General features: G+C 49.2%; 1 protein-coding gene across 1 annotated transcript; it reads right to left on the reverse strand.

The window, feature by feature from the left end:
* Nucleotides 1-231: 231 nt before the first annotated feature.
* Nucleotides 232-11,517, reverse strand: LOC128818607 (tubulin alpha-8 chain). Its single transcript, XM_053998085.1, has 5 exons — nt 11,421-11,517; nt 6,460-6,682; nt 3,347-3,495; nt 1,353-2,033; nt 232-620 (listed from the first exon to the last, which is right to left on the reverse strand). Exons 1-5 carry the CDS (start codon nt 11,421-11,423, stop codon nt 327-329), a joined length of 1,350 nt encoding a protein of 449 aa, XP_053854060.1. The 5' UTR covers nt 11,424-11,517; the 3' UTR covers nt 232-326.
* Nucleotides 11,518-14,090: the final 2,573 nt, after the last annotated feature.

Here is a 14,090-nt window from a genome sequence, read left to right on the forward strand (position 1 = left end):
AGAGTCTTGGAAAAAATATACTTAACACCTTCCAGAAAAAGCTCCAGCTCATTCTAGTCTCATGTTCTGGGCACTAATAGCTCTTCCAATAGCAATGCCTTAAGGAAAGGACTGACTGAACTATAGCATGGTTATTTTATTCAGCTACCTTCTTCAGAAAGGAATTCCATCTCTTGGACTGCTGACTGAATGTAGTTAATGAGTGTACATAGTGTTTGGACACTACCAAAGTTCTTGATTAAAGAAGTTTATTCCAATCAGTTGACATGATTTACATTGCTACTAGAGGCAGTAAAATGGCAAAGACTTGCAATTCACTGTTGGATTTAATATTCTTCTCCTTCATCTTCTCCATCCATCGAGTCTGTGCCCACTTCTTCATAATCTTTCTCAAGTGCAGCCAAATCTTCCCGAGCCTCTGAGAACTCCCCCTCCTCCATCCCTTCTCCAACATACCAGTGAACAAAGGCACGTTTGGCATACATCAGGTCAAACTTGTGGTCCAGGCGAGCCCAAGCCTCGGCAATGGCTGTGGTATTGCTCAGCATGCAGACTGCCCGCTGGACTTTGGCCAGGTCGCCCCCAGGAACCACTGTGGGGGGCTGGTAATTGATGCCAACCTACAGGAGATGTGGAAGAGACCATGAGTTTCTTTGTGGTGTTTGACAATGACAATTATCAAAGTCAGACAACAGGAGTTGATTAAAATCTGTCACTCACAAAACAGCTCTGCATGAGAACATAGATCTCCACATCTCAGAATACAAACCAGGTACCTACAGAACAGCTCAGAGCAAACACACTCCATTGTGGGAACATACCGTATAGTTTTCCTCACCTAGGCTGAAAGAGAAAACTGCCCCCATGGTGCTCTGCAGCACTATTGCCAATCTACATTAGACTGCTTCCCCCATTGGCCAGTTGACCTTGCCCACCCCAAATGTTCATCCCTCATCCCCCCTACAGGCTGCTGTCCTTTGCCCTGCCCCTATGCCCTCAGGTCACTGGCCACTGACCCCACACTTGCCTGTGCACAGCACACGGTCGTGTCTTTGTCCCTGATGCCTTTGGCGTGGTGGATGCAATAAACCTTCACTGGAATACATCATACAAAGACCCTTCCTGTCTTTCCTCTGCAGAGCTATTTGTGGTGTGTGTGTGTGCATGGGCTTGAAATGGCTGTTCTTGTGGCCTTACTCCAAGTGCCTTCTGAAGGAGACGCTTCAAAGAAGGTCGCAGCATTTCTACCACCCTGCCACCTTACAACAAAGGGCACCCAACACCCAGTGGGCGCCCAATGCCCAGGACAGTGAATGAGAAGTCTAAAAAATCATGGTGGAACTAAGACTTGCCTTAAATCCAGTAGGACACCAGTCCACAAACTGGATGGTGCGCTTGGTCTTGATGGCGGCGATGGCGGCGTTGACGTCCTTGGGCACCACGTCCCCGCGGTACAGCATGCAGCACGCCATGTACTTGCCGTGCCGCGGGTCGCACTTCACCATCTGGTTGGAGGGCTCGAAGCAGGCGTTGGTGATCTCGGACACGGACAGCTGCTCGTGGTAGGCCTTCTCCGCCGAAATAATCGGGGAGTACGTCACCAGCGGGAAGTGGATACGAGGGTAAGGCACCAGGTTAGTCTGGAATTCAGTAAGATCCACGTTTAAGGCACCATCGAACCTAAGGGAAGCAGTAATGGAAGATACTATCTGACCAATGAGGCGATTAAGGTTAGTGTAGGTTGGGCGTTCAATGTCCAGGTTCCTACGGCAAATGTCATAAATGGCCTCATTGTCAACCATAAAGGCACAGTCAGAGTGCTCCAGCGTGGTGTGGGTGGTCAGGATGGAGTTGTAGGGCTCCACGACAGCTGTCGAGACCTGAGGCGCAGGGTAGATGGCGAATTCCAGCTTGGATTTTTTCCCATAGTCAACTGAGAGGCGCTCCATCAGCAGAGAGGTGAAACCAGATCCAGTCCCTCCCCCAAAGCTGTGGAAAATCAGGAAGCCCTGCAAGCCAGTGCACTGATCTGACTGAAAGAGAAAATACAGGTGTTCAAGACATTGTGTCCATTAAGAATCCCCAGTCAAGCTCAAGAAAGACAGCTCTGAATTCTGACACACACCAATAGTTCAAGCTTCTGAAATACAGAATTTATCTGCCAAGAGTCAAGGAGAAGTCCCAGGAAAAGCAGCATTCTTGGCTGGTTTAAACACCCTACATATTGGATGGTGACCACTTCAAATCGCTAGCTTAAAATTCCTTCTATGCCCAATTCTCAGCTGGGGCCATTAACAGTGAGCAAGAAAAGCAGGAATATTCAGAGACCTACACACCATCTATCCCTTACAGTTACTTGGTATTCTCTATCTGCACAAAAATGGAGCAATCCCCCATCCCAGAGCTACTGTTCTACTGCTGTACAAGTGCCAAGTGTGTATCTCCGCTCAGGGAAGTGAGCTGTCACAGCCTATTAGAGTGCCAGTCCCATTCATTCCACTCAGAAGACAAAATGAGACAGCTCTGTCCTCACAAAGAGGTGCCACATGATGCTCAGCTCCCAGGACTAACAGGGACTGCCAACAGCTTGTACAAAGAAATCATGACTGTTTTCAGGTCAAAGTAAAGCCTGCTGCAAATTTATCATTGCTTTAATTAGAGACTGTGGCAGTCAAACGTTGAGAATAATTCCAGTTGTAATCTGCAAAACGTGAACTTTACAGGAAGACTCAGTCAGCATTCCATATCAAAGCATCTGGGTTTTGTGCAATGAGAATTCCTATCTTTGTGACACAGATTGGGCAATGGACATGCTTAACAGCCCTAAACAGGGAACCTGAACCTCTTAAACTGCCCCCTCCATAAGCTTGCCAGATGACTGAAGTACTAGGGAAGCTGAAACATCCCAGCTTACTGAGATTCATTCCTTTTCTACTGTTTTTACCATAAAATTTATCCAGAAATCATAATAGCAGGAAATGCAAACAGTAGTCCAAACCACAGAAGCAAGCAGTCTTATTTAAAATTTCTTGAAAGAGCCACAGCCAGAGACCAATCCTTCTCCAGCAGGAACTATGCAAATCAAGTTTTGGTTCTGACTTTCTAAACATGAAACTATTTAGTTATAGTTTTAGGTGCCTCATCAGCATTTTAGGCCACTTGAAAGCCATATCTGACAGGAAAAATCCAGCCATTCATAGCTGGCTAAGAATAAAACCAGATGAAGACTAAGTCCATAGATTCTCATACCACAAAGAAATTAAAGCACAGTTTATGTATTTGATAACCTCATTTCCAAATCCTGTAAAACAGATGTTTCAGAGCCTTCAGTGAAGAGGACTCTTACCAGCTTCCTGATACGCTCTAGAACGAGATCAATTATCTCTTTCCCAACTGTGTAGTGACCTCGAGCATAGTTATTTGCAGCATCTTCTTTACCAGATATCAGTTGCTCAGGATGAAAGAGCTGCCGGTATGTCCCATTCCTAACTTCATCTGGGGAGAGACAAGATACATATTATTATATAATATATAAATATTTTAAGTAAATTTTCTATATAGACCAGCTTTTTCAAACTTCTAGGGGTGTCCAGAATAATGTACTTAAACCTTTAGACATAAAAGCAACTACCAATCAGTAGGTGACTTCCTACAGCCTAAAATGCTAAATAGCTAAGAAAAATTAAAGTTATTGCTTAGGAAATTGCTCTATTTTACACCAAAGTTTAGAATTTTGACCTGTCAGAGCAATTAAAAACTGGACTATAGCACAACCATTTTTCTACTTTAAGACAACTTAAGGCCCATTTTTCAGCCCAGCAGCTGAAATGCCATTTTTCCCCCTTCACTTCCCTCCCTCCCCACCCCCCTTCCCCAGTCCTTCCAGGATGCTTCTGTGGGCAAGCAGAGCCAACTCGGCTTACATGTCCCTTTCTCTTCACTGTACTTTCTGCCAAAGGTAGAGAAGGGTTCAAAAGGAACAGGAGATGATCTTAGAGCAATTATCTAAACTCTGAGCTGCAAGCTGTAGCAAACACATCCCCCAGCAGTTACACATTTGGAGACTGATTTAGAGCCACTAGTTCCCAGAAATATGCACTTACATGCAGCAGGCTAAAGCTCTGTCCTACCAGAAAGGTACAAAGACACTCAAGCAGAGCTTTGTCTCTGGTTTAGCTCAAACCACTCTTGAGTTGTGTGCTACTGCAGTATTGCATTCTTTAATTTAAATCAGTAGTGGACAGCAGAGAGCTTTATTAACTACAGCTGAAGTTGCCTGCTTGCATGTATTAATTAATCTGAAATTGAACAAGCAAGACAAAGATAAGTAAATCTTAAGATGTAAATATATAGTTAGCATTTAAACCAGTTTAGGCTGAGCAGCTCCCACTCCAGTCTGCAATCCGATAATCTAAAGCATTTCTAGGACTGCATCAATATAAAAACAATTTGGAAAAATTTACCATCTCAAATACCCATGTCTAAGACTTCCTACAATACCACTCCACATTACAAGGGACAAATATGGGTAATAAGGGAAAAACACAGAACCAAAGTAAAATGGTTCTTTATCCTATGCACACAGGGGTAGCATGAGCCAGGATGGTCCTCAGGAAGTAACAAAACTTGTAGAGTTCAGAGGATCAGTCACTGGACTACAAAAGTGTGCCTGGAACAAAGGACTTAGGTGAGGGGACAGCTAAACCAACTTGCCCCAGACATACTATCCTTCATGTTTTCAAGTCTACCTGGGGTGGACTGTTAAAGACACTTGTGTCACTGCCCTATTTTGTGGTGGAAAGTTTGATGGTATTTTACCTCCACATTCACAGAGGTGGTGCATATCCACCATCCTGCTGCTTTCTCCAAGAGCAGCACTGATCCAGAAAGACAGAAATCCCTGTGCACACACATGACAGCTGCACAGCTGCTGCATGCACAAAGATGGGTTTTTTCATAAATTCAATGCATAGGGACTTGCTGCATGACTGGAGAGATTCATGAGCCCTGCCCAGGAAACTGGAGCAGTAATTTTCACATTAGCCAGGGAGGAATAACACTATTTCCCAGAAAGGCACATGCTGTAACCTTTAACAAAAAGCCCTAACTTTGACTATTACCAATCTTGCCCATCTCCCCACACTCCACCTGCATCACCAAGAAGCACTGGAACACTCACTACTTTTTGGCATTTGTTCCGAGACTCACCAGCTCCTCTGCCCTGATTTGCCACCTGTTCTCCCTCATCTCATTTCTGAGCCTTTCCTGGTTGCTCAGAGCCACCACCTGGCCAGTGCAGAGGAGGCAACAGCCACAGGGCTCAAAAAAGCACAAAGCCAGACCTGCAACAGCTCCTGGGAATATTAGTGTATGGACAAGGGTGCCTGGGCTCTTTTCAAAGTTATAGCCCAGCACTTCCACCCTTAAACAGCCACACGGCCTTCTGCTCCCCTGAGAGGTTCATTTGCTGTGTTAGCCACAAGAAGGGGTCTGGTGTGTTACACTGAACAGAAGTTACAGAAGAGCCATGGTTTGGGTACAGAGGAGTAGCCTGTGCACAGTCACACATTTCCCCAACTCTGTATTGCAGAAAGATAAAACACAGCAACTGCATAAGCACAGGCAACACAGACCTCTGCTGTAACAGCCCCAAATTACTACTTGAGGCACGATAGCCAAAAACCAGCTCCAGAAGAATTACTTCTGGCACACACTGGTGAGAGGAAAACCAGGATTCCTGACACCAAGGGATGAAGGTCTTGTGAAACTCAGAGCTCACATTGAGCTGACAGTGCATCTACTGCCCCAAGATGGAGGACTGGTCAGTAGCTGTTGCATGGGATCACATCTGAACACCAAGAACCAGTGTTGCCAGAGCTTGGAACAGAACACATTTTCAGGAGTAGACTGTTTCTCAAAGATAAGGCAACAGGAAGCTGAAGTTCATATTCAGAAGTCCCTGAATTTAGGCCAGCTATGGGCACTCATTTCTGCAAGCACTGTTCAGCTTCCACAGGTTGCTTTGGGAAACTACAGCAATCATTCCCGTGTACAATAAGGAATCTTCCTAATGATATACATTGTATCTCTTAAGGAGGTTCTACTGACTGCAGCACACATTATGCCATACTGTTCCAAGGGGCTATAACTGCTCCTTGCATAGCAAAAGCATGAAGCATGTTTATGAGACCCATTTAACTCCACAGCCTGGCAGAAGGTAATGCTGAAATCCTTGAAAGCTCCACACAGCACATTTGCCAGTCTCAATGAAAATAAAGCCAAGTATTTTCCATCACTAGGAAGGTGTAGGCAAGCTTCATGCACTAAAAACTTAAAGCCCCAAAGCATTTTTCAGGACTAGAGGGATATATCCCTTAGCCAAAACCCGATAGTCTAAAGTATTTATGTGGCAATAACAGGTGGCAATGCCCTCCAGTGCCTTGCACAGGTCTCTGTTACCGATGACTGCAGGTTCAAGGTCCACAAAGACAGCGCGCGGGACGTGCTTCCCCGCGCCCGTCTCGCTGAAGAAGGTGTTGAAGGAGTCGTCCCCGCCGCCGATGCTCTTGTCGCTGGGCATGTTACCGTCGGGCTGGATGCCGTGCTCCAGGCAGTACAGCTCCCAGCAGGCATTGCCGATCTGCACGCCCGCCTGCCCCACGTGGATGGAGATGCACTCGCGCTGCGGGACAGAAACGCATCACTCAGCACAAACAGAACTGCCCTTGTTTAGCAATGGTTCAGCACGCCCAGGGGGACTGCCAGCCCACAAAGCCATTAAAACATTGCCCTTATTGTCTTGGAGTTGGGGGCATTTGGCACAAAACACAACAGGACACAAAAGCCCCTTTGAGACATCATCAGCTCCACCCAGAAAAACCCTTTTGGAGATTATAATTTTTACAAGCTCATCCCTCTCTTGCTCGTCTTCAATCAGACAGGAAGAGTCTGATCAACTCTTTCAAGTTCTTCAGCCAATTCCTCTCTTCATACAAAACCGAATATTTAGAAAAGCTGATGATCACACCTCTCACTGGCCTAAGTGTCCAGAACAGCAACACCCAGACCCCAGCTCCAGGAGCACAGCAACCAGAGGCAGCAAAATCCTCCCAAGATCCAGAAGCACTTCATTTAATGTACACAAAACAAAACAAAAAAAATTCTCCGGATCCCTTGAGGATACTTTGTCACTCTGAAGGAAAGGCTTTGCCTAACAAACCCCTTCATAACCCTCCATAAATACAGACCCATCAGGCCTCAAACCACCCTGCTGTACACAAGGTACTGAACTCCTCAACACCAGATAAAACTACCTCATGAGAGCCATGTAGAAAATAGTTCATGGCAGCAAAATTATCTATTCCTACCCATTTATGAATTCCCAAGTTCCCTTTCATGTCCAGAGCATAAACCCAGTTTCTTTTAATATTGCAGCACAGGACTTCAAATGGTAAAAGCCAAACCATAACAGAAACACCTCCAAACTCCTAGTCCATCTGTAGCATTTGATATTCAATATCTAGTTTTGAATGTCAGTAAAGAACGTTCCAGAAGAGCCTACACATATTTCAGTTTCATGTGACTGTTACCCAAAACTATGTTCAGACCCTATGACTGGATGGTACAATTTGGTCCCCTGCAATTCCAGGATAAGTAGGAGTACTTTCAGGCACAAGTACAGGCTGGGCAGAGAATGGACAGAGAGCAGCACTGGGGAGAGGGACATGGGGGTGTTGGTGGATGAGAAGCTCAACGTGCCCTGGCCCCGTGCCCTGGCAGCCCAGAACCCCCCCTGTGCTGGGCTGATCCCCCAGCGTGGGCAGCAGGGCAGGGGGGATTCTGCCCCTGTGCTCAGGTGAGACCCCACCTGCACAGCTGCCTCCAGCCCTGGGGTTCCAGCACAGCAAGGATGTGGAGCTGCTGGAGTGAGCCCAGAGGAGGCCACGGAGCTGCTCCAAGGGCTGGAGCCCCTCTGCTCTGGAGCCAGGCTGGGAGAGCTGGAAGTGTTCACATGGAGAAGGCTCCTGGGAGACTTTAAAGCCCCTTCCAGTGCCTAAAGGGACTCCAGGAGGGCAATTTTGGACAAATGCAAACAGCCTTAAAATGCAGGATGACAGGGTTAGATTAGACATTATGCTGAAATTCTTCCCTGTGAAGGTGCTGAGGCCCTGGCACAGGCTGTCCAGGGAAGCTGTGGCTGCCCCTTCCCTGGAAGTGTCCAAGACCCAGTTGGATGGGGCTTGAAGCAACCTGGTCTAGTGGAAGAGATGAAGCTGGATGGTCTCCTAAGGTCCCTTCCAACACAAACCATTCTGTGATTCTATGACCTGGAACTACCTAGTCCACATCCATAGTCAATGCAGAAAAGCAGGAGCACAGTCCTTTCAAACTCATTGGGAGCCCCATGAAATTAAAATTTGTATTTGTCAAAAAAAAAAAAAAAAATCACCTGTTCTCAAGCACAGCACTGTACAGCTGAACTGTTTTTAAGCTCACATCCATCCAAGCTGTATATTCAGATGTCGCCCACATCCTCTCTGCAAGCAGCATTACTCAGAGCTGCTGCCACACTTCTCTCCAAAGCCATTGCACCATCACTCTCCAGGCTGAAGCACAGAGCTTGTCCAGTGCTGCCATGGCAGAGAACACACAGCCAGCCTGCACAGTGTGAAAGAGGTGACAGGAAAGCCAGCTGCAGTGCCACAGAGACCAGACCATGGCAGCAACTCGGGGAACATCCCTTTAGGAGAGCAGGACAGCATGAAACTTTTCTGCAGGGACAGGAGAATAACACAGACCACCACATCAGCCTCGATCCTCACCTGACTGAGGTCCTACCAGTGACTAAGCCTTGCTAGAGAAACTCATAAGCAGATGGGAAAGGTCACTGAAAGGGTGTGTAAGGACTACACCACACCACAGAGATGGAGGGTGCAAAGAAGAAGGATATGTGGAGCAGCTGAGGCCATTGGCTTGTTTAGCCAGGAGAAAAGGGGAGATTTGATCATGGTCTAGAGCTCCCTAGGAAGCAGAGAGCTCTTTGGTGACCAGTGACAGGACCCAAGGGAAGCTGTGTCAGGGGAGGTTTGCCTGGATAGGAGGAAAACATCCTTCCCCCAGGGGGTGATCAGACAATGGAACAGGCTCCCCAGGGCAGTGGTCACAACCCCAGGGCTGACAGAATTCAACACTCTCGGGCAGAGTGGGATTCCTGGGGGTGTCCTGTGCAGGGCCAGGAGCTGGACTCAATGGCCCTGGTGGGTCCCTTCCAGCACTGAATGTACAGCCTGGCAACACAGCCACAGACCAGGTGCTCCAGGTGCCACATTAAGCCATGGCATGTTTACTAGGACAAAATACAAAGTTCAACACATTGGGCAGTGACTCCCTGCATCAGTACAAACAGCAGTAACTGAGAGGGAGCCCTGCTGCAAAGATCCTGGAGGTTCCCACAGAAATCAGCCTGAATGTCCCACAGTAGCACAAACCATGTGCCAGGGAACAAAAGGAGACATGTGGCCAGTACAGGAGAAGACTTTCCTCTGCTCTGCAGGTAGCTCCAGGTCAGAGTCTCAGAGGTTGCTGCAAGGCTCAGGTCTGTGTCAGGAAAAGCCTCCCCTGTGGAATGGTGCGGCCCTGGAACAGGTCACTAGAGAAGTGGGAGGGGATCACCATCCTTGGAGGTTTTCAAAACTTGGCTAGACGAGGTCAGTAACAAAACCTGGCCTGGTGCTACTGTGAGTCCTACTTTGAGAGTTCTTTCAACTGCTTTCCTACAACTCTACTAAGGACTTCTAAGCAGTATGTAGCTATTCAATGAAACACAGATCTTTGTCAGACACTAACAGATTCTTTGTGCATTTTGTGCTACATGGCCTCTTCATAGTGCCAAATATACTAAAGAACAAGGCTCAGATTTTATTCCAAAAGCACCAGCTCCAAGTTGGAATGACAGGCAAGAGAACTGTCACACTCTTCATAGCTTGAGGCCTTCACACATCACTGATGAGAGCTTCAGAATAAATATTAAATGTATACAGACAGCACTGGTAAATGCTGTATTCAAGCCAGTACAGAATCCTCTTATTTACTTAACTAACACTTAAATGTTTTCCCCACACTTGTATACATTATTTGCAAGCACACAAAGTTTCAGGCAGAATTTCTCCAGCCCAGTCTCTATTTCCTTTCCCTACAGGATGTGCTCCAGCTGAAGGGCACTGGCCTGTCCTGTCACTGCCCTTCCAGCAGCTGTAGACTCAGTCCCTTGCTGCACTCACTGCTGGGCTGCAGCCCCCCAGCTCCCCCATGGCACTGCTGGATCAGGCTCTAGGTCCTCTGCACTCCCAGCACGGTGCTCAAGGTCCGGCTGCACCTGTGTGAGGCTGATGGAAAGCCAAGTTTCCTGAGAATGGCTGTGCCAGCTCAGACCAAGCTTATCAGCACACCATATGGAGGAACACTGTTTCCCTGGGATGGGACTCCAGGGAATCTGCATCCTTTCCAGAGACCAGGGGCTGCATTCATACCCTTAACTTTATTTGAAAACCGTACAACAAAGAGCCTCCAAGGAAAAGGTAAGAGCAAGGACCTCAACACATCCCACCAATACTCTAACTTACAATCATTTTCAGCTCAACAAGTATTTCCCACACATTCACAAGCCTACAGTAGCAGTCTTGCTACATTTGTCAATCCATGTAACCTTCTGACAATCTCTTTTCAGAGATGTAGGAAGACAACACCCCCGCGGGGAAGAGCCGCATGCCCATCCCAGCCTCCAGCTCAGCACCTGAACCCTGTCCTGTGGGACATCCCAGCCCCGTCACACCTTTCAGACTACCCTTCAAGGTGACTCAATTTCCCAGCTCATTCTCGCCAGCCAGTCTCACAAAGTCCTTCAGGAACTCTCCCCATCAGCCCAACCCCGGCGCTCCCACCCCGGAGAGCCCCGGGGCGGGGAGCGGGGGAGCGGCACCTCGGCGACACCCAGGGCGGTGGGCCGGGCTCCTCCCTCCGGCCCTGCGGGTCGCGCACACCGCGCGGAGGTGTCCCGGGTTTACAGGCAGCGGGAGCCCGGCGGCTCTCCCGCGCTGTGCGGGCAGGGCGGCCCGGGGCCCGCAGGGACAGACGGCTCCGGGGGCTGACGGTGCCCGGGACGGAGCTGCAGCCCCTGCACCGGCCGGGGCTGAGGGTCCCGTGGGCCGCCATGTTCTCGACGAGCCCGCCACCATTTTGGGACGAGACGGCGGGAGCTACAGGGCGCGGGACGAGACATGGCTCGGGGCAGCGAGACCCACTGCCCACCGCGGTCCGGCGGGGCCGTCCTGCCGCCCCTTCCGTTCCCCCCCCCCCCCCCCCCCTTACTGCTGCAGCTCGCGGAGCGGTGCCGGGCTACCCCTGCCCCTCGCCCCACTCACCATGGCTCGGGAGCGCTGGAACAGACGCGCAACGTGTCTGGGCAGCACCGCAACAGCGGCGGCTCACCCCGGGCTCACCTTATATAAAGTGGGGGCGGGGCGTTTGGCTCCCTGCACTATGCTCATTGGCGTGGCGTGCGCTCAGCTGCGGGCCATTGGGTAACATAAATGTCTGTCACCACCCTGCGCGAACTATTGGCTGATTCGTAACAAAGGGCGGGGAGGGGGCGGGGTTTAGTCTTCCCGCCAACGAAGGCTGGCACCTTCCTCCTCAGGCTTCTCTTCAGGCCGGGATCGCTGTGCCCCGGCCCGGATCGCTGTGCCCGGCCCGGGATCACTGTGCCCCGGCCCGGATCGCTGTGCCCCTGACCAGGATCGCTGGCCCCGGCAGGAGATCGCTGTGGCCGGGCCGGGCTGAGATTGCTCTGTCCCGGGCTGGGATCGCTCTGTCCCGGGCTGGGATCGCTCTGTCCGGAGCCAGCGGCAGAAGGGGAGGGGGTTCAGGACTGTCCATCCCCGGCTGTTGGCCAAGGGCTCCGAGCTCAGCCTGGGGAGCCCAGGGTCAACGGCTGCGCTCCTGGGAAGGAGCCCTGAGGGACAGGGGGCCGCTCGTGGCCTCCCACCCAAAAGTGTCCTGGGTGAGAGCTCTCCCTGTCCCGGCTACGCGCACTGAGGCCGGGGAAAGCCACCAGTGAAACACCCTGGCAAAGCTGGCACCAAGGCATGGGCACCCGGGATCTGCTGGGAGACAGCCTGAGAGCCCCACATCTGCCCGGTGGGCACCCGGAGGCTCCGGTCCTCCAGGCGGGTTCCGGGTGCTGTCTCTGGGCTGAAAGAGTGGGGTGTGGACAAATCCCTGTCTCAGGAGGCTGGAGGCAGCTCCACTGCAGTCACCAGGGACAGCAGTGCCTGTGCCAACTGCCATTACTGGGATGAAGAGTCACAAACTGGAAAGGACTCAAAGCTAAAGGGTCATATCTGGAGAGCCACATAGATTCTACTGGAATCAGTAGATCTGGTGTTTAAACTCCAGTTGAAGTTGGATATTAAGTGGGAAGCATAAAAACCTTGTGGTATGTCCTAAGGATTGTATTAACAGAAGTATTCCTGCGATTGCCAAACTCACTCCCTAGGTAAAAGCTGCTGCTGTGTGTGCAGGTCTGATATTTGATACCTGGAGTTCCATCTATCCTTCAGGGCCTCAGCACCAGCTTCGGTTTCAGGAAATTCCTTCTTCCTGCACTGAGCTGAGTTTTTGCAGCAGGAGAGGGACGTGAAACAATTTTGAACAATAACAAAATGGGTGATTTTTCCTTTTCCTGTATAGATCTCCAGCCCTGCAAGCAGCCTGGATAAGAGTGGTACTTTTAACGGGAGTGTGGTGGAATTGTGCCAGGCTGGATCTGTACATGGAGGGAAGGGATCAACCCCCTCACTCTGACTGATCCCTAGGGCAGGGAACTGACACCTGCTGAGGATGCTGCTCCTGCTGTTATCAACCCCATTGTGATCCTTTGAGCCCAAGGCATGGAATGAAACATATGTGGGTGTACCCTGAAAGGAAAGAAGGGCAAAAGCACTCTGGAAAGCAAGGATCAGAGGATTGAGAGAGGATCAGAGGTGGAAAAAGGGGAAAAACCCACAAATAACATTGATATAATTGTTTTTCCAAAGAATGATGCCAAGTGTAATGTGTGACTGAAAACCAGGTGGGCTATAAGAAAGCACTAAACCGTGTTTAGGGAATTTGGCTGATGCCTTAAGTTTTAGCTTTCATATTTTCCAGATTCTGTACGGCATTAGTATATAGCTCTAAACTTCATATAAAGTGTCAGCAAGTTCTCTTCACAGTTTAGTTAGATAAAACAATCCTTTTCCAGCCCCAGAACCAAGGACACCATTGCAGCTTCAGACCCTAAAAGTGTAAACAACAACGAATTGAGGAGAGCAAACTGGGAGGATGGAACTTCATAACCTGGAGCTGTAATTGGACAATTAACTCCAATATGGAAATGGAACAAAACTTATAAAAGTGTGAGAACTCGTGACTCTGAGTCAATCTTGGGTGTGGCCTCGTCCAGGCTCTTGTACTGCCCAAGATGTGTCCTTTGACAGCCTTTTTAATAAATCCCTACTTTATTCCTGTAACACCGTCTAGCTCTGTTCTGCTGCATTATGAAGTAGTCCCCAGTCCTATAGAAGCTGGTGCTGCTGCACACCCAAAAACCATTCCTTGGGACCTGAAATGCTTTTGATTTAGTTTGACTAAAGGGTCATGTCAAATCCAAGGAGCTATCAGGGGTTTCTTTAACACATCCTTTTTTCCTGCTGGAGACCAGTTCTGTGAGCAGCAGCAGTTTTTTTGTTTCCCCAAGATTTCCCTGTGCCTGGTAACGCTATCACAGCCCCATGCACGGACTTTGGCTGCAACCCTTGTGTTCAGTGAATATGACACCTTCCAAAAATTCTGGACTAGCTGTGTATCTGTGATACAGTCACAGCAGCTGCACTGCGGGCCTGGGGCTTCTCCAGCAGCTTGGATGAAACTTCTTTGAATGTACAACTCTGCAGCTCTTGCTTTCTGTTCTTTCTTGGAAGAATTGGATAAATAAGGTGTGCACATTCACTTCTGTCATTGAATTCTCAAAAATGCAACAGCCTTAACCCTAT

Source organism: Vidua macroura, chromosome 24 (genome assembly GCF_024509145.1).
Source record: "Vidua macroura isolate BioBank_ID:100142 chromosome 24, ASM2450914v1, whole genome shotgun sequence".
Taxonomy (NCBI): Eukaryota; Metazoa; Chordata; class Aves; order Passeriformes; family Viduidae; genus Vidua; species Vidua macroura.